The sequence below is a fragment of the Sinocyclocheilus grahami genome, unplaced genomic scaffold (assembly GCF_001515645.1).
Source record: "Sinocyclocheilus grahami isolate Dianchi unplaced genomic scaffold, SAMN03320097.WGS_v1.1 scaffold222.1, whole genome shotgun sequence".
NCBI lineage: Eukaryota > Metazoa > Chordata > Actinopteri > Cypriniformes > Cyprinidae > Sinocyclocheilus > Sinocyclocheilus grahami.
In genome coordinates this window covers 1,882,089-1,907,237 of record NW_015505401.1, presented here as the reverse complement: position 1 = coordinate 1,907,237, position 25,149 = coordinate 1,882,089, and the positions used below count along the sequence as shown (strand labels likewise).

Sequence of the window (25,149 nt, the reverse complement as noted above, 5' to 3'; positions counted from 1 at the left end):
AGGTTCATGAAACGGTGGTCCATAAAATGCATTGCCGTTCTGTTGTAAGTCATCTTAAAGATTCCTAATTGCATCTACTTTCGGAAGGCCAAATAAAGTGCTTTTGCTTTCGCCTAGAAAGGCATTATGCAAATATTTCCACATAGTGAGGTAGACATGTGGGGGCGTGTTAGAACGAGCCGTTTTAGGGGGGCGTGGCAGAGTCTTAACTTTGATAAAGAATATCTCTTTGGTTTTGAGACTTTAGTCTTTGCAACTTCAGGGATCTCATCTATGCACAATCAGCTTGTAACACTCCAAAGAGAAAGGAAAACTTGAAAACGCATCATATGACCCCTTTAAAAAACATTTGCTGCTTCATGATGAAAGGGGTCTGTAAGTGTTTTACTTGTACAAGTGTGTTACACAAACACATTTGTATATTTATTTTCCTTGAGCAGGGAAACTAAATGAAAGATTTATTCAATTAGTTTCCCTATTATTATTGAAAGATTTATTTGTAATGAAAGAAAGCCCCCTGAGGGGATTGTACAGGAAGGATTATGTTGTCAGCCATGCGCATTACGCATCAGAGCTTACAGAACAACTTAACATTAATGTAACAATATAAACTTGGATCACAGCCACTCTTTAATCTGACAGTAAATATCATAGACCGTGTTAAGTGAGAACAAGCTGACAAGAGATGGTTATTTTAACACATGTTCATAGCACATAACAGAAGACATCCTGACATTGTTTTATTATCTTTTCCTTTTTTTGTAGATCCTGAAGATTATCAGCCACCGATATGGAAATCGTACTGTGAGTATTTTAATGTGTTTTTAACATTATACATGTACTGATTTACATAATTTGAATGTAGAAAACGAGATCCAGTTGACAGACTTCACACTATACTGGAAAAGCAGCCAGAATAACATACACTCAACTGAAGAAATACAATAATCTGGGCTTCAAACAGAAGAACATTGCATCATGGGAATGTGGTCTGGCACAGAGAAAGTGGACAGGAGCAATTCTAGAGCACTTTTTGCTGAAGGTATCCATGGCCAGTAATCATTCTCTCAAATTTTTGTAGCCCATCCCACGATTCAACTCAGTTTCCCTCGCATTCACTCCCACTGTGTAGTATTTTTAGAGCAGGCCTCGTCCTTGTCATTCTGGTGGATATTGTCCAGAACCCACTGCTTGTTCTGAGCTTCTTTGACAAAAACTTGGCATCGCTGTCAGATGCCTTCCTGCTTCCTGTGAGGAAAAATCTGAGTAGTGAGGCCAGACTCTGTCTGTGCTCGGACTGCGGCGGCCAATTGCTGCTCTCTGTGATGAGCAGCTTTTAATGAAGTCATCAAGAGAAGGTCACGTCCATGTCGAGCTGAAGTATCCCCGCACATCTGCTGCTGTTTTTGAGCCAGCATTGATCATTTCACTAGTGCTGCTCTCTTCACACTGATCTAAATGCCATTATAAAACTTTTCTTTATTACAGAACTAATTGGTTGAGATTGATAATATACTGCCTTGTCCTCTAGTCAATACACTTCCATGGTACATTTTGTTTAGTACATTTTGTAAATACAATTGTTACCAGAAATGCAATTTGGGTTTAAATGTTTAATTGAAAAATGAACATAAATGTTCTTAATTTTCTTAAAGATTTTCTATGAACTGAATCATAAATGTATTTTTCGATGTAAAAATTATATAGTAATATATAGATATAAACTATATAGAAATATAGTATAGTATATAGTACAAGTATCAGAAATTATTAATTAACAAATATTTTGTTTTAGGGAAGTCATCCTACATAACATTTTACAACCTGAACAATTAAAGAGACTTTAAATGTTTGTTTATATGCAACATTGTCATATAATAAGCAGTGCTAATAATAAAGATGCCAAACTACGTAATCATGTTTTCTTTACAAGAATTTCATTCTTGTTATGAAACTTTTTTTTCATTATTATGATATCAGCCCACTTTCTTTATGCGTCCGCCCTCCAATAATATCAAAAGTATTTGAATGCTTGAATGTTCATCATAAAAGAGATGCATTCAAGAATATGCATGAATTACATTTGAATGTATTTCTGTACAGAAAATCGGATGTCACAGAAATCCAAATATTTCTAATTCCTTCCTTCCTTCATTTATTTTTTATTTCATTTTTTCTATTTTACAGTGTTCAAACTCATAAAAATCATTGATTGAAACCCACTGAAGGTGCAGAGAGAGATGGAGGTGCACTTTAGCACCTTTATTTATTTGTATAGTGCCAAATTTACACTACAAAGGTGGCACAGAAGCGCTTCTCAAGTGGCATTTAGGCCCTAGGAGTTTTAACACAGACTATTTAATGCTGCTCAGAGGTGGCTTAAATGCATTTACACAGAAATTAGCCTATAGCTGTATACTTGATACTGGGCTGAGGTGGGACTGAGCAGGCATAATTTAGTCTGGCTTTAATGCAGCATTGCGCATTTACGCTGGATTTTGTGCCTAGAGCAGCCTTAACTCAACTGTGGAAAGATGCCTTTAGGAGATACAGGTTTATATTCCATTTTAGTGACGTAGTCCGTGGCTCCAAATTCAAAGTCCCCATTTTTATCATTGTGAATGAAGTAGCTCGCTATCAAAGGAATGTTGTTTGAACTGAGCGCAAACTGACCTTAAGCCGATTATTTGGGAGAGGATAACCTGAGGAATTCCTGGTATTAACCTCTATTCTCTGTACTACATTTTCAAACAAACAGACACAATCAAAACATCAGAGCCTAACCCCCCCCTTAAGCTGAACACTGGCCCTTCATGTACACCATTCCCATATTGACCAACTGTTGGTGTTGATTTATCTGTTTGCCTTTTGCGCAGTGTTCATTTTTCAATAGCTTTACCAATATTACCCAATCCACTTTTATAATGTGTTGTAGCTTAGTCTGACAGCAGTGATAGTGGGTGTGTGTCCTCAAGCTCAGACCTAATGGATTAATGTCTAACAGAGAATGCTGTGTTTTGACATGATCTATATATATATACCAGTATCTTACCACAGCAAAATAAAGATTAGAGGTTAAATAAACTGTAAAATTTCTCCTGTTGAGTTGCTGCTCATGGTGAAAGATTCAATATCAATTTATTGATATCAACTTTTATATTCATATTCATTTAAAAAAGCAGAAAAAATATTTTGCTTTTTGTTCCTCAGTGTACCAGCTACAGCAGGAAGCACCAAGACCAAAGAGGATCACATGTCCTCAGGAGGTAAGTACAGGAAAATGTGTGTAAAGTATGGAAGTCGTGGCCTAATGGTTAGAGAGTCGGACTCGAACGTTCGAGTCTCACACCGGCAGGGATTGTAGGTGGGGGAGTGAATGTACAGCGCTCACTCCCTCCCTCAATACCACGACTAAGGGCCACTTGAGCAAGGCACTGGACCCCCAACTGCTCCCCGGGCGCCGCAGCATAAATGGCTGCCCACTGCTCCGGGTGTGTGTTCATGGTGTGTGTGTTCACTGCTGTGTGTGTGCACTTTGGATGGGTAAATACAGAGCATTTATTCCGAGTATGGGTCACCATACTTGGCCACATGTCACGTCACACATGTAAACACTCCCAAGGTTTATCAAACATGACTCATATTGAGTCAGTCTGCATATCTTTTACTAAACACTGGAGCAGATGTCTCCATGCTCACAAAATCCTGTTAGAAAAGATTCTCCCGTCACCAGTAAGACAAAGTCATTTGTGTTGAAAACTGTATTTCTTTCTCTTACCTTTTTCTCTCTTAACATGCAGATGGAGAGCAGACCCAAATACTATGGAAGAGAGTGAGTGTTTAACTTTATTAGTGGTGTTTTGGAAGCAAAGCATCAATACTACTATTCCTCATATTACTTCTGGTATCCATCTGGTTACTTTTTACCCCATTCTTCAAAAATGTGTGTGAAATTTAGAGTGACTTAGCAGAATTTATTATTTAAGAGTGTTATGAGGGGTTGTGTATATTGATTTTGTGTAGTGATGTGCGTGAGGGTGCAAATATGAAATAGTGTATGAGGGAGAGAGAAAAAGACAGTGATTTATGGTGTGTCAATTGAGTGAGAGTGTGTGTGCATGTGAGTATGTAAGCATGAGAGTCTCTGTTTGTGTGTGTGTCTGTGTGTACCAGGGTAAATGATGGTGTCTGTGTACAGGTTTCATGGTCTGATTTCCAGAGAGCGTGCAGATGAAATGCTGGCTGGTACAGAAGGTGCTTACCTCATTAGAGAGAGTCAGAGACAACCAGGAACATATACACTTGCTTTGAGGTACACACCATCTATTCTTATATCCTTTTCTCTGTATGTTCATCCAGCCATCCATACATCCATCCTCTTCTTTATATTGCAGTAGTTACTTTATATTTTACTTAATATTTTTACATTTCTTTATATTGTTACTATTCAAAAGTTTGGGGTCGCAAGGTTTTTTATGCTCACCTAGACTGCATTTGTTTGATTAAAAATATACTAAAAACAGTAACATTGTGAAATAGTTACAATTTAAATAATTATCTATCTTTATTTTAAAATGTAATTTATTCTGATCAAAGCTGAATTTTCAGCATCATTGCTCCAGTCTTCAGTGTCACATGATCCCTCATTTCCCAAATCATTTCAATATGTCGATTTGATGCTCAAGAAATGTTTACTAGTGTTATTACAGTTGAAAACAGTTGTGCTGCCCAGTACTTTTGTGAAAACCATGATACATTTTTATTTAAGAATTTTTTTATGAACAGAATGTTCAAAAGAATAGCATTTATTTGAAATAGGAGTCTTTTGTAACAATGTCAGTTGACCATTTTGATACATCCATGCTGAATAAAAGTATTAATTTCTTTAAAAATCAATAATATTGATATTAAATAATTATACATTGAATTATATAATAAAATATTATATTATATTATAAAATACTTTGTTTTACAATATACAGTAACATTATAATATAATAATTATAATATTATATAATACTGTATAATAGTATATGGTAATATAATATGAATACTGCTTGTCTGTCACTCAGATTTGGTGGCCAGACTCTGAACTACCGACTCTTTTATGATGGAAAGCACTTTGTGGGAGAGAAACGTTTTGAGTCAGTTCACGATCTGGTTACAGACGGCCTCATTACTCTCTATATTGAGACAAAGGCAGCAGAATACATCGCCAAGATGACCACAAACCCCATCTATCAGCATCTGGGCTACACCTCTCTCCTGAGGGACAAAATCACTCACCGACTCAACCGGACCCGCTGTGAGCCCAAAAAAGTTACTTTCCAGCAGGATGAAAAGGTGAGGGGCATACCTCTTCATAAATTATATATATTCCTATCATAATGTTCTTTGTACACGTTGTTGTACACGTACACGTATGTACACTTTACTAAAGTTACAGCCTACAGTGTGAGCAATGTATGATCAAAGCCTTAAAGATATAATATACTGCATAATCAACAGACATTGTAATCAAACCATGGTCACTTATGGCAAATAATGGTGATAAAAGAATTTGTTGCAGTTTTTGTTGAAATAAGTAATAAAAATGTTTTTTGTCAAGTCCCACAGGGCTACGTTTTAGGACCTTTGTTGTTTTTCATTGTATATTTTGTAGGCTTAACAGGAAACTTGGGATACATTTGGTTGTTTTTGGCGTTATTGCTAATTTCAGCACTCTGACTAACTAACAGTAATGCTGTAAATTCTGTTTTAGTTTCTTTATTTGAGGCATATTTGGTATTTGAGATTATATTTACTGCAGAATTGAATTAGATAGTTCATCTTAAATTCTCATTTCTGTCTCTTCGCACAGTGAAAACAGGACATTGGACTACTGGCACTGCTCCATTATGTGCCCATAAATGTTATCAAGGTTTTATTGCTAATAGTAAACACAACCAACCCAAATCATGGTGTCAGACACCATCCTTTCACAAATCATTATTAGATTGGTGTTTAGACAAATAAGAAGGAGCATTTCTTTGCGTGCAATTGGAAGATCAAAAGAGTGTGAGAGTGTTTCAGCGTCGTGGTGTGTGTCTTTGATGAAAGATAATGCCATGAATGTGTTGTCTCCTCCTATCTCATTTGGGATACATTTGGTTGTTTTTGGCGTTATTGCTAATTTCAGCACTCTGACTAACTAACAGTAATGCTGTAAATTCTGTTTTAGTTTCTTTATTTGAGGCATATTTGGTATTTGAGATTATATTTACTGCAGAATTAAATTAGATAGTTCATCTTAAATTCTCATTTCTGTCTCTTCGCACAGTGAAAACAGGACATTGGACTACTGGCACTGCTCCATTATGTGCCCATAAATGTTATCAAGGTTTTATTGCTAATAGTAAACACAACCAACCCAAATCATGGTGTCAGACACCATCCTTTCACAAATCATTATTAGATTGGTGTTTAGACAAATAAGAAGGAGCATTTCTTTGCGTGCAATTGGAAGATTAAAAGAGTGTGAGAGTGTTTCAGCGTCGTGGTGTGTGTCTTTGATGAAAGATAATGCCATGAATGTGTTGTCTCCTCCTATCTCATATATCAGACGCACTGTCTGGTTCACTGACGGGAGAGTTTTATCAAATCAGTCAGGTCTACCGTTACCTCTTTATAAATTCTGTGGTGAAATGGCTCTTCATGAGAGCTCTATGAAATAAACATAAGCGATGATCAAACATTTGTGAATTAGTCAAAGGAAGAATTTGTTTATCACCCAGTCATGTTTGCATAGGGCATATTTGTTTTTGTTGCAGACACCAGACAGAGAATTTTTGATGTGACTCAGTTGGCCAAGCATTCAAATTAATATAAATGAACGCAATACACTTTTTTTTCATCTTACTGTTTTGTACAAATGTCCACTAGGGGGCAGCCTCAACAAGCTGTCAAACTGTAAATATAGATTTGTACATATACTTCAAAAGATCTGCTTTGTGCAGCCCAGTATTCACTTCATCAGATTTTCTTTCTCTTATATTTCACACACTGTGACGCAAATTTAATGTAGAAAGAGCATCAATTAAAACCGTAAGCTTTTTCTGAGCAGTCCACCCTGCTACAACCAATTGCGCTTTAAAATTTTAAATCCATAAAATTTAAAGTGCACATTACATTTTGATTGTCTGTTTATTCGGAATATTGTGTGTGTACTGTACAGTCATACTATTTTGTGCGCCTCTAGAAATACAAATAAATCATCACAGTCATTTTTGCCGAGACCAGCAGAAATCCAAAGTTTTCTTTGATCTGGTCTCACAGTACACATAACATTCTGGAACATTTCCCTCAACCTAATCCAGACAGCATTTTACATCTGGTACAATGAAGATAAAATGACAAACCCAAAACTCACAAACTCAATGAATCTTCCATTTCGGTATTCTCTGACTAATGCTGTGATTCACGATAATAACTGCGCAGTTATCATCTTAATATTGGCTGTAATATATTGCTGCATTGTTACATTGTGGCTGCAATTCTTGCACACTCCACTATAATTAACAGTGTTTTTTTAGTGTTATTGATTTACTGTTGTAGTATTTACTAATATTTTGAATATTTTTAGTTTAAAGTTTAGCAGTTTTGTTATGTTTCTATTCTTTTTATTCGTTTTTGATAGCGTCATTATTATTAATTTGTCAATTTATTTTCAGGTATTTTTAAAAAGTTTTTCAGTTATTAATATTAATATTTTATTTTAGATTTGTTTCAATGAACAAAGGCAATTTTTAATAGTTTTTGTTTTAGTTAAATAACAATCAATTCTGGTCTTTACGATCTACCATTGTGTTTTAATGATGTAAATTGCTATAGAGATATATATTTAAGGCTTTTCATGATGATTGACTCACCCTGGAAGGATTAGCTAATGTGTTACATTGGATACATCATCATCATCATCATCATCAACAACAACAACAACCTAACAATCAAATCATTAAGGTGATTTTGTCTCATTTGAGATTTTACAGTGACCTTACACATCTTGATTCACAGTACTTGTGTCTGAGCATTTGCCGGTCACATTTAGGGACCAGAATTGGGTGTGTTTTTCTATGACGGCAGTCTGCTTGTATGATAATCTGAATGAAACGCTCACCTTGCCTGTCTGGTCACCTGCGCAGCTCTCATGGCTCTCTTCTTCTAATAACAGTAATCGCACAAGTGTTCTGCTGGCCTGGCAAGTTCCTACTAAAACCACTCGCTGCTGATGGATCGGAGTTATTAGAATTAGCGCTGAGCTTTGTGGTGATTTATCATTGTTGTTTACATTATATTTCAGCACTGCAGCTTTTAAACTGAAGGATTTGAATAATCCATTTTTTACGTTCCTGCAGTTGTACATAAGTCATAATAATGTCACATTCTTTGCTTTGCCGGTTTGACAAAATACAATTTTTGTCCTTCATTTTTTTTATGTCCTGCTGTGCAGACAGTGATAGACAGTATTTTGAATGAATTGAATAGTGTATTAAATGAATATAGCACATTTCCCTCTGTGTGTATCACATAGGGTGCGGTTTTGTACTGTACACACTTTCTGTGCCCTAGTTCTGTCTGTCTGCTCAGCTGCGGGGGTCTCTTCTGTCAATACAGTGGTCTCTAAAAAGAGACTAGGCTTTATTGTCTCTCTTTTGTATTTCACTTTGTGCCTCTTTCATTAGGAGACAAGAAGCCATCTGCCTTAGGACAAAAAGTGCAAGTCTTGCTTGCTTGCAAGTCATGCACTCACACTGTCTGTGCGCCCCGTCTCCCTCTTCCCTTTTATCACACTATATAACTCCCCAACATCTTTCTTTTGAGTGTATAGCTTAAATGTGTGACTGTTTTTACTTTAGTGTTGGTATTGCAGTTTAGGTTATCTGAAATGGATGTTGATCCTCTAAGCAGTTTGAATTAGTGATAATATAGTTTACATTTTGCAACAATGCATGCAATTAAGCAGTTGAGATATGCTGTATAGTATATATCGCCCTACATGAGTATACTGTAGTACTGTATGCAGGCAAAAGTGGGGCATACTGTACTTATATACAATTTTAGTAATATTGTAGCTCTCATACACTAGCTTTCTAAAGCTGTGAATGACCTTGTGAAAAAAGTGCTTTTAAATATGCACTTGTAGTGTACTGCACATTTTTAGTACAACTGTACTTAGAGATAATATAATATTAATGAAATAAAAGGGCACTTTGGTATACATACACTATCATGACTGTTTCTTCAATATTTAAATACATGACTAGTAATTTAAATTACATTAAAGTATTTTTTAGTTTACTGTAAATGCTTGTCATTACGAAGAACACGCAGAAGACAATAGAAGTAATTATGAAATTACACATAAAGATGAGTCCTACTTATTTGGGTCAAAAAATATATTGTTTCTATAAAAAATACCCCTTCTAAAAGTATGCTAAAGTGTACTTATTGTTTACAGGGGATGCCAGGATGTCATTTTGTAGGCTAACCAGCTAGTTTGCCATGGGATTTTTATTATAGTGGTTTTCGATGCATGATTCTGTGCTTAACATTACCTGAAGAGACTTGTTTAGTTTAACTACATAAATTACACACAGCCATGTCTCAAAAAGCACTGTTGTGTGCTTTAAAAAACGAATTCGCTAACATTGTCTTTGTCTGACATTCACATCTTCATAAACCTTATTTTACTCATAAACCAAAGACTGCTATTGTAAAACACTATCAGAGGTAATGCTTTCCTCATATATGTTAATTTTAGTACATGTTAATAAAACTCTTTGGTTTTAGGACTACAAACCAAAAAGCACTATATTGATTATATAAATTGCCATTATATCAACAATCAGCTGCTTTGTGCCCTAGATATTGGCATCGGCTTTGAAAAACCCATATTATTCGACCAGTAGAACACATGTTAACTGCCCTGTACCCCCAGCACGCAAACATGTGTGCCACTGTGGAGGTCAGCCGCAATAAAAAAAAAACACACCAGCGCTTTTTTAGCAATGCTCATACTTTGAGTCAACACAACCCTGACAGTCTTCCACTCACCTCCGCCTGGCTTTTCTGGGAAATCAGGTACATCACGTCTCTGAATGTGGCATATTTTAAATATGTGAGCCGTAGCCAGGTTGTTTTTCTTCCTCTTCGGCATTCTTTCTTTTTTACTTGTCACAGCTCCATTATTCTTTCCTAATCTCATCATTTTGTTAATTGATGTAATCATGCAAATGACCGGCCACCCATTCTGCTCCATCAGTTCTGCTGTGTCTGTGAGGTTAGGAAGTCTCGTGTGTGTTCTATGGGATGCTTCAGCAAATACCCAGACAGTGTTGCTGGATTCGGCATCAGCCTCCTGCTGAGAGGGGTCATGGTCCCCCAGCCTGGACATAAGTCTTGGTTTTGGTGCAACAACAGAAATCCTTATTTACACCCGGTATTTAGTAGCATCCATCTTTGTTGGATGATCCGATGACAAGGGCTTGTGGTCCTGTAAGACATGTTGCATTTTACACCTAGTACATTCTTTAAAAAATTCCAAAAACTTTAATAAAATATAATTTCTTAAAAGAATCATAATATTCATGGTGTGAAGAACATCTTAATGATCTTAAGAACAATTTTTCACTAAAGAACCTTTTGTGCAGTGGATGTTAAAGGTTCTTCATGCAAACATCAGTGCCAATAAAGAACCTTTATTCTTAAGAGTGTAGTAATGTCAAATGTAACCTGTAAAGTTATTACTCCTGTTTTACCACAGTGGATGATACGGGTACAGTACGTAGGCAGTAATTCAAAGTATACACTGTAGTTAACCCAAAAATAAATAATTATGCCATTATTTACTTCGTTCCAAGCCCATTTATCTTTGAAACACAAAAGTCCATGCAACTAAAATGTTGGAGCACACCAGTAACTTCATAAAGACATTGTAAAAGTAATGTGAATCAAGCAGTTCAATCCAATTCTTCTTAAGCGACACCAGCACTTTATATGATGAACAGATTTAGTTTAGTCTTTTATTCAGAGGCTTAAACATACTTGCTTGATGCTCAAAAACCATTGAGGTTTTTGAAGATTGGGGAGTATATTTTTAGTCTTTCTACAAAAAATAGTTTTAAGTCTAATTCTGTGTGTTACTTGCCATTTGTTTGTAATTATTTGTGAAATTTACTCAAAATTGTTTCAAAGGAAATCCTACACCAAATTCTTTTCAGTGTGCCTTCAAATGTGGTTTGTATGGAGACCCTTGAGGGGACATGGTGATGGAAAAAAAATGAGATAGGAGAGAAAATTATGTTTCAATGCTTTTGTGTTCTCCTGCACAAGTATGCAGTCCCCTGAGAAACTTTGTGTTCACTTGCAAAACTTTTAAGATGGAAATAATACCATCAACATGTCCCTTTAAGGGCTCTGTAGGTTTGAGAGATCCAGATCACAAAACACTTTGCGCCCTGTTTACATTTGTATTTTTTTGCTATCCACTTTTATTTAAATTACGGTTTAAATTGGGTCTAAGCAAATCTGAATCCTGAAACAAGTGATTCCGGCACTATAGGAGTATCCTGTGATGCAGGATTACAACTGTAAATCTGCTTCAATCCTGATCAGATTTGTAACAGAAGTTACAATCAGAAGTTTAGTGACGGAGAGAGGTCTAAAAGGCTAAACCACATAAAACCTCTCAGTGCTAGACCTGAAAAGAGAACCTACTCTTCTCAGAGCAGATCTCTGATTTTATTGCTTAGCTCTTTGGCTTTGAGCTGCAGGATTATCTTCTCTCAAGGGAACTGCGGTGGAATCGTGTCTGGAAGCGCTGTGTTCTGGATTCCATTGATCCCACTGCAGAAACCTGCTGAGATGTATCTACAAGACTGACACAATCACTCCTTCTCCCTCTCTCTCGCATTGCTGTTCTCTAAGAGTGCTGAATGTATGCTATTGTGTGAGACACACTCCTGCCCCCAGGCAGCCCACCCACCATACCTCCCACCCCCAGCCCTGCCCATGCAGGACCAGGCTGTCCCCGTTCTCAGTCGACCCAGATCACCAAGGAGTGGAGGACTGACTCAGTCCCTGCTTTTATCTCCCATTCCATATTATTCTCATCTTCCTCTACAGAGGAGATGCAGGCTCTTCCGAGGCCCAGGGCCCAGGTTGTTGGCACTAAGGGGTCAGCGAAAGGTGAATTAGCCCCTCACAAAGCCAAACAGGAGGAGCGTAAGCACCAGGAGCTGTTGGCGTTAGCTCTGGGGGTGAATCTGGGGGGTAAGGGTGCCCTCCTCTGGACGCCTCTAAAGATTTTTACTTGTTCACAGATCAGCCCGTCACCACTGAGCCGACGGACCACAATCAAGGACGGACCGGAGAAACACTGCAATTATGAGAAGATCCACAACTTTAAGGTGGGTGCTGGTTGTGTTATGGTTATGTCATGTTGGAATTATGATATCTGCACCATTCAAAAGTTTGGGGTCAGTAATATTATTTAAAAAAACATAATAATAATATTTTTATTTAGCAAGGATGGCAATTGGGACATTTATAATGTTACAAAAGATTTCTATTTTAAATAAATTATGTTTTTAGAACTTTCTTTTCAGCAAAAATATCCTGAAAACATATTAAGCAGCACAACAGTTTTCAACATTGATAATAACATTGTTAATCATTTTCATGAATGACAAATCAGCATATTAGAATGATTCCTGAAGGATCGTGTGACACTGAAGCCTGGAGTAATGACTGCTGAAAATTCAGCTTTGCCATCACAGGTATAAATTATATTGTAAAATATATTTAAATAGAAAACTGTTATTTTAAATTGTTATAATATTTCACAAGAATACTGTATTTTTAACCAAAATAAATGCAGCTTTGGTGAGTATAAGAGGCTTTAAAAACCATCAAAAATCTTACCAGCCCCAAACTTTTGAATGGTTCAAAATGTTCATCTCATCATAAATCCTTATTGACATCATACAAAAAGAGCCAAACTGGCTGCATCTTCAACAGCTGAAGGTAGTTGGGTAACTATCTTTTGACTGATTTTTATTTGAAATGCTATTTTATTAATTAGTCTCACTACGTCATCTCTTCATTGTGATCAATTTGACATGACATCAATTTTAATGTAAACATGAATGTTTTATGCAGAATTATCAGTTATTTTAGTCAATTATCTGTATTAAATGTTGATATGGGCATACTGAGGATATTTTGTGAAGCCTTGTACATGTATTTGTTTGAGATTTCTCAATTGTTTAATAGTTTTTTTCAAAATCACCAAAATTTGAAATGTTGGTTGTGGTCCTAACAAAGTCAGTCACTTCTATATTTGGCATTAGCATGAGATTTCTCAGATGTTTACTAATGTCTCATTCAAATGTTTATGTACTGACAGCATTTAAATGCACAGTACACATACTGTGAGCCTCGTATCAATAAGCTTAAATCTATCATATGAGCCTAATTGCCAAGGCTTTTAATCCATTAACAGCACTATTGACTGATAGGATTGATCGCACAAATCAATAACCTCTTGCTGCCGAGCTGTTGAATGGACTCTGCCATTTCATGCCTTTTCACACAGTGTACCATCATCTGACTTCCTTTTTAAACCCCAAAAGAGCAAAACAAAGCAATCATCTGACTTCAACGTGTCGCTTGGAAGTTTCCTTATAACATCTTCCTCATGATGAACTCAGGCTGTGTTCCAAAACCTAGTGAGCGCACTCAGTATGTAGCGTTTTAAGGTATCATTAGTGTGTTCCCTATGCCAAGGCAATGTAATTTATGCTGGCTCGTGATATATATTGTTTGGCCAAATGTATCAATCAAAAAAGCATGATAAATATTTTGATACTAAAAGTAATCAATAAGTAGTTTAATGTTAAAAAATGTAATGTAATTGTTAAGAAATAAAATAAGATATAAAATATCTGTATGTATGTATGTATATGATATATATATATATATAATTTAACATATTTCTGGCCAAATCCAAAAAAAATAAATTAAAAAACAGAAAATTCAAGACGATGAAGGAAGAGAAATATTTATTACTGATTTTAAATACTTATAAATAATCAACAAATACATTAATGTTTAAGAGTAATAAAAAAACATCTAATTGTTAAAAAAGTTGCATACAAAAAAATAAAATTAAAATATTTTCACGTTTGCTATGTGTATTGAGTGCTATTTATCTGATAGAGTTTCTGCCCTATGTAGGGTGCAAATCAGTCACTTATGAGGGGGCATTTCAGCTAGAATGTAGACAGCTCATTGGGTTTTGGAACAGCTGCTAGTTCTGGACAGAGATTAATAGTATTCTCATTATGATATTTACATTTCAGCAGTCATACACCTGGGCTTTGTTCCAAAACCCTGTGTTGTGTCTTTTCTTTTGTCCATCTTTGTTCTGTGTTTTGACAGCACAAGGGCGTGCATGGGAACATGCTTTGCGTGTGACTTTCAGCAGCTTGGTAACAGATGCCAGACACATTAGCCCCTAGCAATCCTGTAATCTGACTCACATGTATTCAAATTTAGAAAATCAGGGCTGTGTCTTTACAGGGGGTCCTCCCTATTTACATTCTTTCGGTACCACCCTCAGTCTTAGAGGTTTGATTATTTCCTCAGAACTTTGGATAGGAGCAGTTTGTCTCTGAAGTTCTTCCTGCCTTCAAACTGACCCTTGAGTGATTGGTTGCTGTCTTAGGGTTTGGCACCTGAGACGGTGGAGCTAACACTTCACAGAGCTACAGACAACAGCTTCACTCGTCACTGGCTGTCGTTTCCTACAACAAACTTCATGTGTCATGTCAATCTAAACACATTGAATTTTAATACATTTTTTGGAGCTATGACCCAAGAGTTAGTGTACAAACACTTTGCCATGATGGTGCATTGATGACAGAAAACAACATTTTAATCACTTCAGTCACATTTCCTGGTACTTTCAAGAAACTTCATGATGATCATTGTTTGGTTGGTTGGTTTTGATTTGTTTTGATATATATCTATATATTTTTTTGCTTTGTTTATTTTTGCTTTGTTTTGTGTTTTATTTTGTTTCCTGGGGCAAGTGACAAATTGAAATAAAATAAATAGTTTTATTTAATGTTTTGTTTGAATTTTTGTTTTGTTTTATCTTCTGTTTTGTTTATTTTTTGTTTTTTGTATTTGTTTTCACAGCTGTTTTGTTTTGTTTTTCTGAGGCAAGTGGTAAACTGAAATTATTTAAAAATTAATTAAAATATTTAATCAAATTTAAATTGGCCAGTTTTCCAAAAATACGTAACTTAAACGTTATTGGTCAGTACCTGCCAAAATTTGTAAAATAATATAATGTCAATGGTTCTTTATGGAAACCCGTTTCCGCCACTGAATAAAAAAAAATTAAAAAGGTAATTGCGACTTTTTATCTCACAATTCTGACTTTTTAGCGCAATTGCAAATTTATATCTTGCAATTCTGACTTTTTTCTCAGAATTGCGTGATATAAACTCAATTGTGAGTTATAACGTCAGTATTGCGTAAAATATATAAACTCACAATTCTGACATTTTTTAAATCAAAATTGTGAGATATAAACTCACCATTGCGAGTTATAAACTCCAATTCTGAGGGGAAAAAAAGACTGTTATTTTCTCAGAATTGCGAGTTTATATCTTACGATTCTGACTTAACTCACAATCGCGTGTTATGAAGTCTGAATTGCGAGATATAAACTCACAATTCTGAGGGGTTTTTTCTCGCAATTGCAAGTTTATATGTCACAATTCTGAGAAAAATCAGAATTGCAAGTTTGTATCACGCAATTCTGACCAAAAAAAAAGAATTGTAAACTCGCAATTGTGAGAAAAAAGTCGTAATTACCTTTTTTTATTCAGTGGCGGAAACGGGCTTCCATAGTTCTTTATACATCATAGAACTATAAATGTGTAGTTCAATGCTTTTCTTTTTATGTTTGTCCAGTCTCAGTGAGACACGTTCTCTTAGTTGTCAGGTACAGTAAGAGATACTCTGGAAATATAATCATTCATTTTCTGTGGAACTTTCATTATGAGCTTTAGCTGGAAATGAAAATCTAGAGATGAATGATTCACTGGCCTAATATGCATGTATGTGTGTTTTCAATGTGTGCTTGACTCACAATGACTGCTTTGCCTTTGGTGTAGGTGCACACCTTCAGAGGGCCGCACTGGTGTGAATACTGTGCAAACTTCATGTGGGGTCTTATCGCCCAGGGCGTCCGTTGCTCAGGTAACCCGCCACCAATCACAAACCCTCCCACACAAATAAAATGTCCATCAGAATTATGGCACCGGCCAAGGAGCATTATTCATATCAAATTACAATCCAAAGGCCGCTTAGGATCCAGATAATTTCTCATGCCATTCTGGTAACAATGCCTAATTGGCTGTAGACCTTTTCCAACATGCGGTGGCAACCTGAGGCTAAATGAGTGAAAGTGAATACCTGCGACAATCAGGGTTTTAACTAGTATGCTGATGTGTGGGTATTTTGCATTCCTAAATGACACCTGGTCCAAACCAGTTGAGTGCCTTCTGTTGAGTGTTGACTATTTATAGTGGAACATACTGTGTACACTGTAGAGTACTGTGAGAGAGGCACACCCAGGTAAACCAGGACAGTCTCCTTGTGTTAATGCCAAATGCATCAGGCTACACTTCAAATCACACAGATAAACATACATAAACAGATGCTTATATGCACGCACACCTGTACTGTATGACAAAGTATGACACTTTATTGGTTATGTGTCATTGGTTAAGTGATGCATATGATTTATACAATAGCTTTACAATAAACTTAAATTCTTTCAAATTAATAAATGATGCATCACGAACTAACAATTTTTGTAGGAATTCATTTTAATCCAGGTGAATCTAGGTTACTTTATAAGTAAACTATTGTTATTGTTTTTATATTGTTCAGTCATGTTTGGTCATTAATCGCATCAAAAATAAAAGTTTTTGTTTACATAATATATGTGTGTGTACTGTGTTTGTTTATTATGTATATATAAATACAAACACATGCATGTATATATTTAAGAAAAATATGTTTATATATTAAATATATTTATATATAATATAAAACATAAGAATATGAATATATAAATGTATAAACATGTAAATATTTTCAAAATACTGTATATACTGTATGTGTGTGTTTATATATACATAATAAATATACACAGTACACATACATATATAATGTAAAAAAAACGTAAATTTTGGATGTGATTAATCGCGATTAATTGTTTGACAGCACTAGTTTTTTGTTTTGTGATATATATGTTGTGTTTTTGTTTTGTTTTGCTTTGCTTTGCTTACCTTTGCGTTGCTCTGTTTTGCTTTTCATCATTTTGTGAGGCAAAAGACAAATTGAAATTAAATGTAAAAATAACAACCAATAAATCCTAGTTGACCATTTTTGATACAGGATGGTCCTAGATGTGACCTAGATAAATAAATACACCTTAATTCCATGATTACAGGTTTGCTCAGATCTCATGTTAACATGGAGCTGGTTATTGTTTGACATCACTTTCCCAAAACACTCTGTACATAAACTCAATCCAGTCACAAGGCTTTTTACTGTTGGTTTTTCACACTGTAAATGGTCTCATCCATTCAAGCCATTATTCAAGCCTTTTCTTTCACACAGGAGCCTCTCTTCTTTCACTCTGGCCCCCGGGCGAGTCAGTGTCATCAGACACATTGAGAATCAAAGCAGAGTTGAATGTGTCCCTAGGCCCATACGGAGGAACACAGAACGTTTTTCTTTTTGTATTCTTCTGTTTTTTTTCTCGGCGGCCTAAAGATGTGAAGGAGGGGTTCAGGCAGGCAGTAAAACTGACAGAGTGTGATTAATGGCATTGCTGAAGATGAGGAGCAGTGGGACAGCATGTGCATGCTACTGGAGACACGCTGAGAGACAGACCACCCTACTACCACATTCCCCTACACACACTCACAGTCTCAGTGTCAAAGCAGGTTATCAAACCAGGATTCTTACAACTTAAACAACATAAAAACCTGTTCATTTTTTCCACAAGTTCTAATTGTGGAGTCAAAGGGAGAGTCTTGCACTCATTAATTGTAGCAAAACTGTGTCAAATGCAATTTTAAGTAGATTTTTACATTTTCTGAAGAAAATGTGAGGGCTGCGTGAAATGCAAACATCGCCACAGACACTAGGGTGTTTTGCGTGGTTCCCAGAGCATTGCTATGTGGTTGCTAGGCTGTTCTGGATGGTTGCTAGGTGGTTGCTTACTCTCTAAAGTAAAAAAAGAAAACTCGTAATGGTCCCTAAATATTCTATTCATATAATATTCTGGTTCAACACCTGTCCTTATGCCACATAATTTCAAGTATCATTCATGTCTGTATCACAATTTGTGTGGGGTACATTGCATGCTGACGTTTCATTATTTTTTTCTCCAAATATCAAGCTAAGCAAACACCTGTAATATGGAAAAAGGTCACATTTTACAGTACGGTTTTATGTGTAATCATTTGTTCATGCAGTGGCTGACATGAAACAACAATGAACAATACTTTCACAACATTGTTTGTACTTGGGCTAGTACATTTTTAATATTTTAAGTTAGATTGAGTATAAATTAATATGAGTTTATATACAATGAACAAATAGTAATAAATATACTTTGATATACTATGAATAAGGAGTAATAAATATTACATTTATAGCTTTAAGTTCACCCAAAAATGAATATTCAGTCATAATTTACTAACCCTCATGTCATTCCAAACTTGAACGTTTCGGCTGTTTTTGTCAATTTTAATCGAGGGAACTCAAAAGCCTCAAACTCCCAAAGCGACATAGTCAGTGTTATTTTAGTATCATTGAGGTGCTATTATAGTTTTTATTAATATTTTGAATTAGATTTTATGTTTAGATTTTCTGTTTTCAGTTTTAATTTAGTTAACATTTTAGATAAAATTGTGTTGTGTGTTTGTTTGGTATTTTTATAATTGTTGTATTGTTTTTAATATTTTTATTTCCGTTTTAGTTTGAGTCATTTTAGTACATCAAGTTAAACTAAATGAAAACAAGAAATATTTCTTGGCAGCTGGGAATAAAAATAAGCTTAATATGTTTTAATAATTCAGTAAATAAAATGTTTTAAGTTTTATTATTTCTGTTATACTTTTTATCATTCTATTTTAGTTAATGTTTATTTTATTTTGAGTGATGAAAATGTTTTAAAACTAAATGTTTTAGTTTTAGTTAACTATAATAACCCAATGCAAATGGATGAGGCCAGTCCATAAATGGTAAAATACTTCGTTTCAATGGTACAGCCACAAAACATATACTCATTATATAGTTGTGGACTGTTAGTTCATGACACCTGTTCATTAAGGGGATAGTTCAACCAAAAATGAAAATTCTGTTGTTAATTACTCACCCTCATGTCGTTCCAAACCCGTAAGACCTACGTTCATCTTCGGAACACAACTTAAGATATTTTTGATGAAATCCGAGAGCTTTCTGACCCTCCGTTGACAGCAACGCAACTACCACGTTCAAGACCCAGAAAGGTAGTAAAGACATTGTTAAAACAGTCCATGCGACATCAGTGGTTCAACCATAATGTTATGAAGCTACGGGAATACTTTTTGTGTGCAAAGGAAACAAAAATAATGACTTTATTCAATAATTTCTTCTTCTTTTAAAGATGTCCTTACTACCTTTCTGGGTCTGGAACGTGTCAGTTCTGTTGCTGTCTATGTAGGGTCAGAAAGCTCTTGAATTTCATCAAAAATATCTTAATTTGAAGAACGAACATCTTGCGGGTTTGGAATGACATGAGGGTGAGTAATTAATGACAGAATTTTCAATTTTGGGTGAACTATCCCTTTACGTACTGCTAACAAATTCAGCTTCATTGTGTTGCTGAAAAGCAAATAAACAAACTTTTTGCAAACAGATTGCAAACTTACAGATTCCTAATTCAAATGAACAAAATATGTGTAAAACAGTTGGACACAAAATTCAGGCTAGACTGAATAGGGGCAAGAGCAGAAGAATTGTTTTTCAATTAAGCAGGTGTCCATCACGCACATGACAAGAGGCCCCTGATATACACCTGCATGCACATACATGTATGTACTGTATGTAGGCCCGCTGGCAAACACACCCAGAAGTCTCTCAAGGTTATGCTCTCAGAATGACAGAACCACAAACACACGTCAAAATGAATGTGACTGATATTGTCACACTTTACCACCCAGTTTGACTGACATGCACCTGTTTCTCCACGTATACTTTACCCTGAAGATATACCCTCCATAAGACCCCTAGACACACACACACACTTTGGGTCTCCATTCCCTTGGAGTCTGTCTTTTTGCCTCTTTGGAGACAACAGGGTCACACTCTTCTAACCATTTAACCTGTTACTCTTGCAGACTGTGGGCTGAACGTGCACAAACAGTGCTCAAAACTCGTGCCCAGTGACTGTCAGCCGGACCTCCGCAGGATCAAGAAAGTCTTCAGCTGTGATCTCACCACGCTGGTCAAAGCCCACAACACGCCACGGCCGATGGTTCTGGACATGTGTATCAAAGAGATCGAGCACAGAGGTACTGATCGCTTCTAAAATGGAGTGCTAGAACATTTTAATATGGAGATCCCAGATCTTCTCTAGCACCTGTGGCCTTCAGTAAGGCACTTAATCACTGACTGCAGGCGTCTCACAGCTGCCCTATTCTCTGGCGTCTCCTTGTCATATATCAAGATGTGCAAAAAGAAGAATATCTAACATAAAACAACAGGGAGAGGAAGCAAACATTCTCCACATTTTGACTGATTGGGTAACGCCTTCCATTAAAGAGAGCATTCTTTGAGAAATTTGTTATATATTAGCCAACCGGCATTCTGCTTGCTATATTTGAGAGAAAAACTAGTCAAATAAAATTAACTTTTTGTTTTAATCAGTTTCTTACTATAGAGAGACATATAATATGTGACCCTAGACCACAAAACTAGTCATAAAGGTACATTTTTCAAAATTGAGATTTATACATCATCTGAAGGCTGAATAAATAAGCTTTTTATTGATGTATGGTTTGTTAGGATACGACAATATTTGGCTGAGAGACAACTATTTGAAAATCTGGAATCTGAGGGTACAAAAAAATCTAAATATTGAGAAAATCGCCTTTAAAGTTGTCCAGATTAAGTTCTTAGCAATGCATATTACTAATCAAAAATTAAGTTTTAATATATTTACGGTAGGAAATTTACAAAATATCTTCATGGAACATGATCTTTACTTAATATCCTAATGATTTTTGGCATAAAAGAAAAATCTATAATTTTGACCCATACAATGTATTTTTGGCTATTGCTACAAATATACCCCAGCGACTTAAGACTGGTTTTGTGCTCCAGGGTCACATATATAATATAAATATGTATTTGTATTGTAATATGAATTTTTCTGTGACTAGAAGTGTGAAAACATTTCACAAATGCCAATATGCACAAATAATAATATGTTGAATTCATGTTTAGATAGTATTTTAATTATTTGTTTTTGGCTTAAGTATAGTGACAGTATAAAATCCTACTTAATTTTGCATATAAATTGTTGTCTTATCATACAGCTTTTTTTTTTACATGATATAAAATGTCTTTATGCATGAAATTATATAGCTGATTTTGTATTTTATGAAGATGAAAGATCATAAGGAGATCCTTATGTTTTGGGGTCGTCATTTTTATCCTGTAAAAATGGCAAAAGGAGGAAAAATTAATTTTTTATAACAGGACTGTATAACAGTTCCACATAATTAAATTTTCCATCATGGAGAATCAGGGATGAAGTTCCTATACACACATGTGTGAGTGGATGATAGATGAACTGTGCAAGACACCGCATATCCAATTTGTCAAAAGGATAATCAAAACAATTGATTATCTGATTAGTTGTTAGCTGCAGTCCCAGTTTGATCAATACTAATTTACACTTTTACCTCCAAGTGCACTGACTGGATAGTTGAAGTAAATATGTGTTACTTCTGCTTCTTCCAGGTTTGAAATCAGAGGGTCTGTACAGAGTGTCAGGCTTCACAGAACACATAGAAGATGTCCGACTGGCCTTCGACAGAGGTTTGTAGAGGTTTAGAATAACTGTTTGTGCCTCAAACCTGATGTAATCAGGTGTATGATAGGTGTTCAACTAACATTTGGTCTCTTCACATTCGCTTACATGCTTGAATGAACTCACAGTCCTTTGTATCACTGTTATTTTATCAACATGCAGCCTGGATGGAAAAACCCATGCTTTTCCATTCAAAACAATGTATTGTTGGTACGGTATAGTGATTAATCTGTTACTCATAACAGATAACTAATTCTCCTTTGCAGATGGTGAGAAGGCAGACATCAGTGCCAATATCTACTCAGACATCAATATAATTGCCGGAGCTCTGAAGCTTTATTTGCGAGATCTGCCCATTCCAGTTATCGCATATGACGTCTACTCCAAATTTATTCAATCTGCCAGTAAGAGACTATAACTATATATCAATTATATGTGTTATAATTAACTAGAAACTTTCTCTTGTATTCTGTTTTGATGATCATTATTTTTTTTACTACTTTGATCTAGTCATTAAAGGGTTAATTCACCCAAAAATTCTGTCATTAATTACTCACCCTCGTGTTGTTCCAAACCCGTAAGACCTTCGTTCATCTTCGGAACACAATTTAAGATATTTTTGATGAAATCTGAGGGCTCTCTGTCCCTCAGTGAGCCACACGCTCGCGTCATGATACTGTCGTGAACGCGTGTCCACAAGTGACGCAGTAGAGACGAAAATGTGGAATAAAGTCGTTATTTTTGCGCAAAAAAGTATTCGAGTAGCTTCGTAATTTTACAGTTGAACCACTGATGTCACATGGACTACTTTGTCAATCATCTTGGTACTTTTCTGGACCTTGAACGTGGTAGTTACCTTGCTGTCTATGGGAGGGTCAGAGAGCCCTCAGATTTCATCAACATATCTTAAATTGTGTTCCGAAGATGAACGAAGGTCTTACAGGTTTCGAACAACACGAGGGTGAATAATTAATGACTTTGAGTAATGAATAATTTTTGGGTGAACTAACCCTTTAAATACCCTTTGATTCTGGTACAACACTTAAATAATTTTAATAACTTTAATAATTTTGACAATGACATTCAGAAGTTTGGGGACAGGATGATTTCATTGATCAAAAGTGACAAAAACATTTATAATGTTACAAAAGAATTATATTTGAAATAAATGCTGTTTGGAACTTTCTATTCATCAAAGAATCCTGAAAAAAACCCTTATAGTTTCCACAAAATTATTAAGCAGCCCAATCGTTTTCAGCAGTGAAAATAATAGGAAATTTCTTGAGCAACAAATCAACGTTAGAATGAATTTTGAAGGATCATGTGACACTGAAGACTGGAGAAAGGGCTGCTAAAAATTCAGCTTTGCCATCAAAGGAAAAAATAAATTTTTTAAAATATATTAAAACAGAAAATGGTTATTTTAAATTGTAATAAAAATTCACAACATTACTTTTTTATACTGTACATTTGATAAAATAAATGCAGCCATAGTGAGCATAAGAGCAAACATTTAAAACATATTTTTAAATCCCCAAACCTTTGAATAGTAGTGTAACTTGTTAATGAAAAACTATAATAATACAAAAATAAATCATTTTCATTAGTGATCTCAGATTTTGGACTGTACGTGGTCAAATAGTGGCCACAATTCTTTGCACAATTCTGAACAGTATTTTGCAAAACATTTTCTTACACTTTCTGTTTTCAGAAATAACAGACCCTGATACTAGACTGGAGGCAGTTCATGATGGTCTCCTCCAACTTCCTCCAGCCCACTATGAGACCCTGCGGTACCTGATGACGCACCTGAAGAGGTATTGAATTTCCACACACATTTACTGCTCCCTTAGGTGCCGGTCCCATAGTTCATTACATGGCTCTGTACCTCATTGAGCTGTTAGGTTTTCAGGTTTTTTCAAGCATTCTCTCTGCGGTTTTAAAGAGTGATTTTACTTCCTGTCACCCTGCAATATAAAACGTATAAGACTGATTAGAAGGAAACAGGAAACACAATACGGCACTTTAGCTCAGTGCACTTTAGGAACTAAAAAACCTACACAATGATCCTGAGGGTTTTGTGCTTTACCTCTAACTTGCCAAGCCAGCTTTGTCACATTTCCCATCCATGGAAAGTATATCAGTTACCTACCTGCATGTTTATTATCAAAATTGTATTGTCATTGATTTTTCCACATCTTTTCTCTGTTTATCAGGGTCACCATGTACGAGAAGGACAATTACATGAACTCGGAGAACCTAGGAATCGTTTTTGGCCCAACACTCATGCGGCCCCCGGACCTGAACACACTCACCACTCTCAACGACATGAGATACCAGAAACTGATAGTTCAGCTCCTGATAGAGCATGAGGACATCTTGTTTTAAACAGCTGAAAGAGCGTGTACATTTTAAAAAGCAGCCTGCCACACATTTCAAAGATACTATGTTTTCTCTTTTGCGTACGAAATTTGGACTTATATGCACATTTCACTCAATGTGTTTCAATTCCCCAAACAAATACTGATAAGCATGGAGTAAATGAACATTCGTGCTGAAAACAGAATGAATTATTATTGATGGGCATTTTGTTTAAAGGAGTAGTTCACCCAAAATGAACATTTCCAGATACTTTGTATATAGATGAGATTGTTTCCCCATCAGAACCGATTTGGAGAAATTTAGCGTTACATCACCTGCTCACCAATGGACCCTCTGCAGTGAATGGGTGCCGTCAGATTCAGAGTTCAAACAGCTGATAAAGACATCACAATAATCCACAAGTAATCCACATGACTCCAGTCCAACAATTAACATCTTGTGAAGAGAAAAGCTCTTAACAAGATGTTAACTGATTATGATAATTGATGAACTGGAGGTGTGTGGATTATTGCAATGTTTTTATCAGCTTTTTGGACTCTCATTCTGACGGCACCCAT

At 35.7% G+C, this 25,149-nt stretch overlaps 1 protein-coding gene across 2 annotated transcripts in view; it reads left to right on the top strand.

Moving 5' to 3' along the window:
- Window positions 1-24,929, top strand: part of LOC107596649 (beta-chimaerin-like) — a 47,768-nt gene extending 22,839 nt beyond the window's left edge. For both annotated transcript variants that reach the window (XM_016287427.1, XM_016287428.1), the window contains 12 exons: window positions 766-804; window positions 3,211-3,266; window positions 3,801-3,832; window positions 4,199-4,312; window positions 5,073-5,343; window positions 12,360-12,446; window positions 16,227-16,311; window positions 20,514-20,687; window positions 22,141-22,218; window positions 22,477-22,614; window positions 23,922-24,027; window positions 24,427-24,929. In XM_016287427.1, coding sequence (XP_016142913.1) covers window positions 766-804; window positions 3,211-3,266; window positions 3,801-3,832; window positions 4,199-4,312; window positions 5,073-5,343; window positions 12,360-12,446; window positions 16,227-16,311; window positions 20,514-20,687; window positions 22,141-22,218; window positions 22,477-22,614; window positions 23,922-24,027; window positions 24,427-24,598 — 1,352 coding nt within the window. In that variant the 3' untranslated portion in view covers window positions 24,599-24,929. The remainder of the gene's footprint in view (window positions 1-765; window positions 805-3,210; window positions 3,267-3,800; window positions 3,833-4,198; window positions 4,313-5,072; window positions 5,344-12,359; window positions 12,447-16,226; window positions 16,312-20,513; window positions 20,688-22,140; window positions 22,219-22,476; window positions 22,615-23,921; window positions 24,028-24,426) is intronic.
- The last annotated feature ends 220 nt before the right edge of the window (window positions 24,930-25,149 follow it).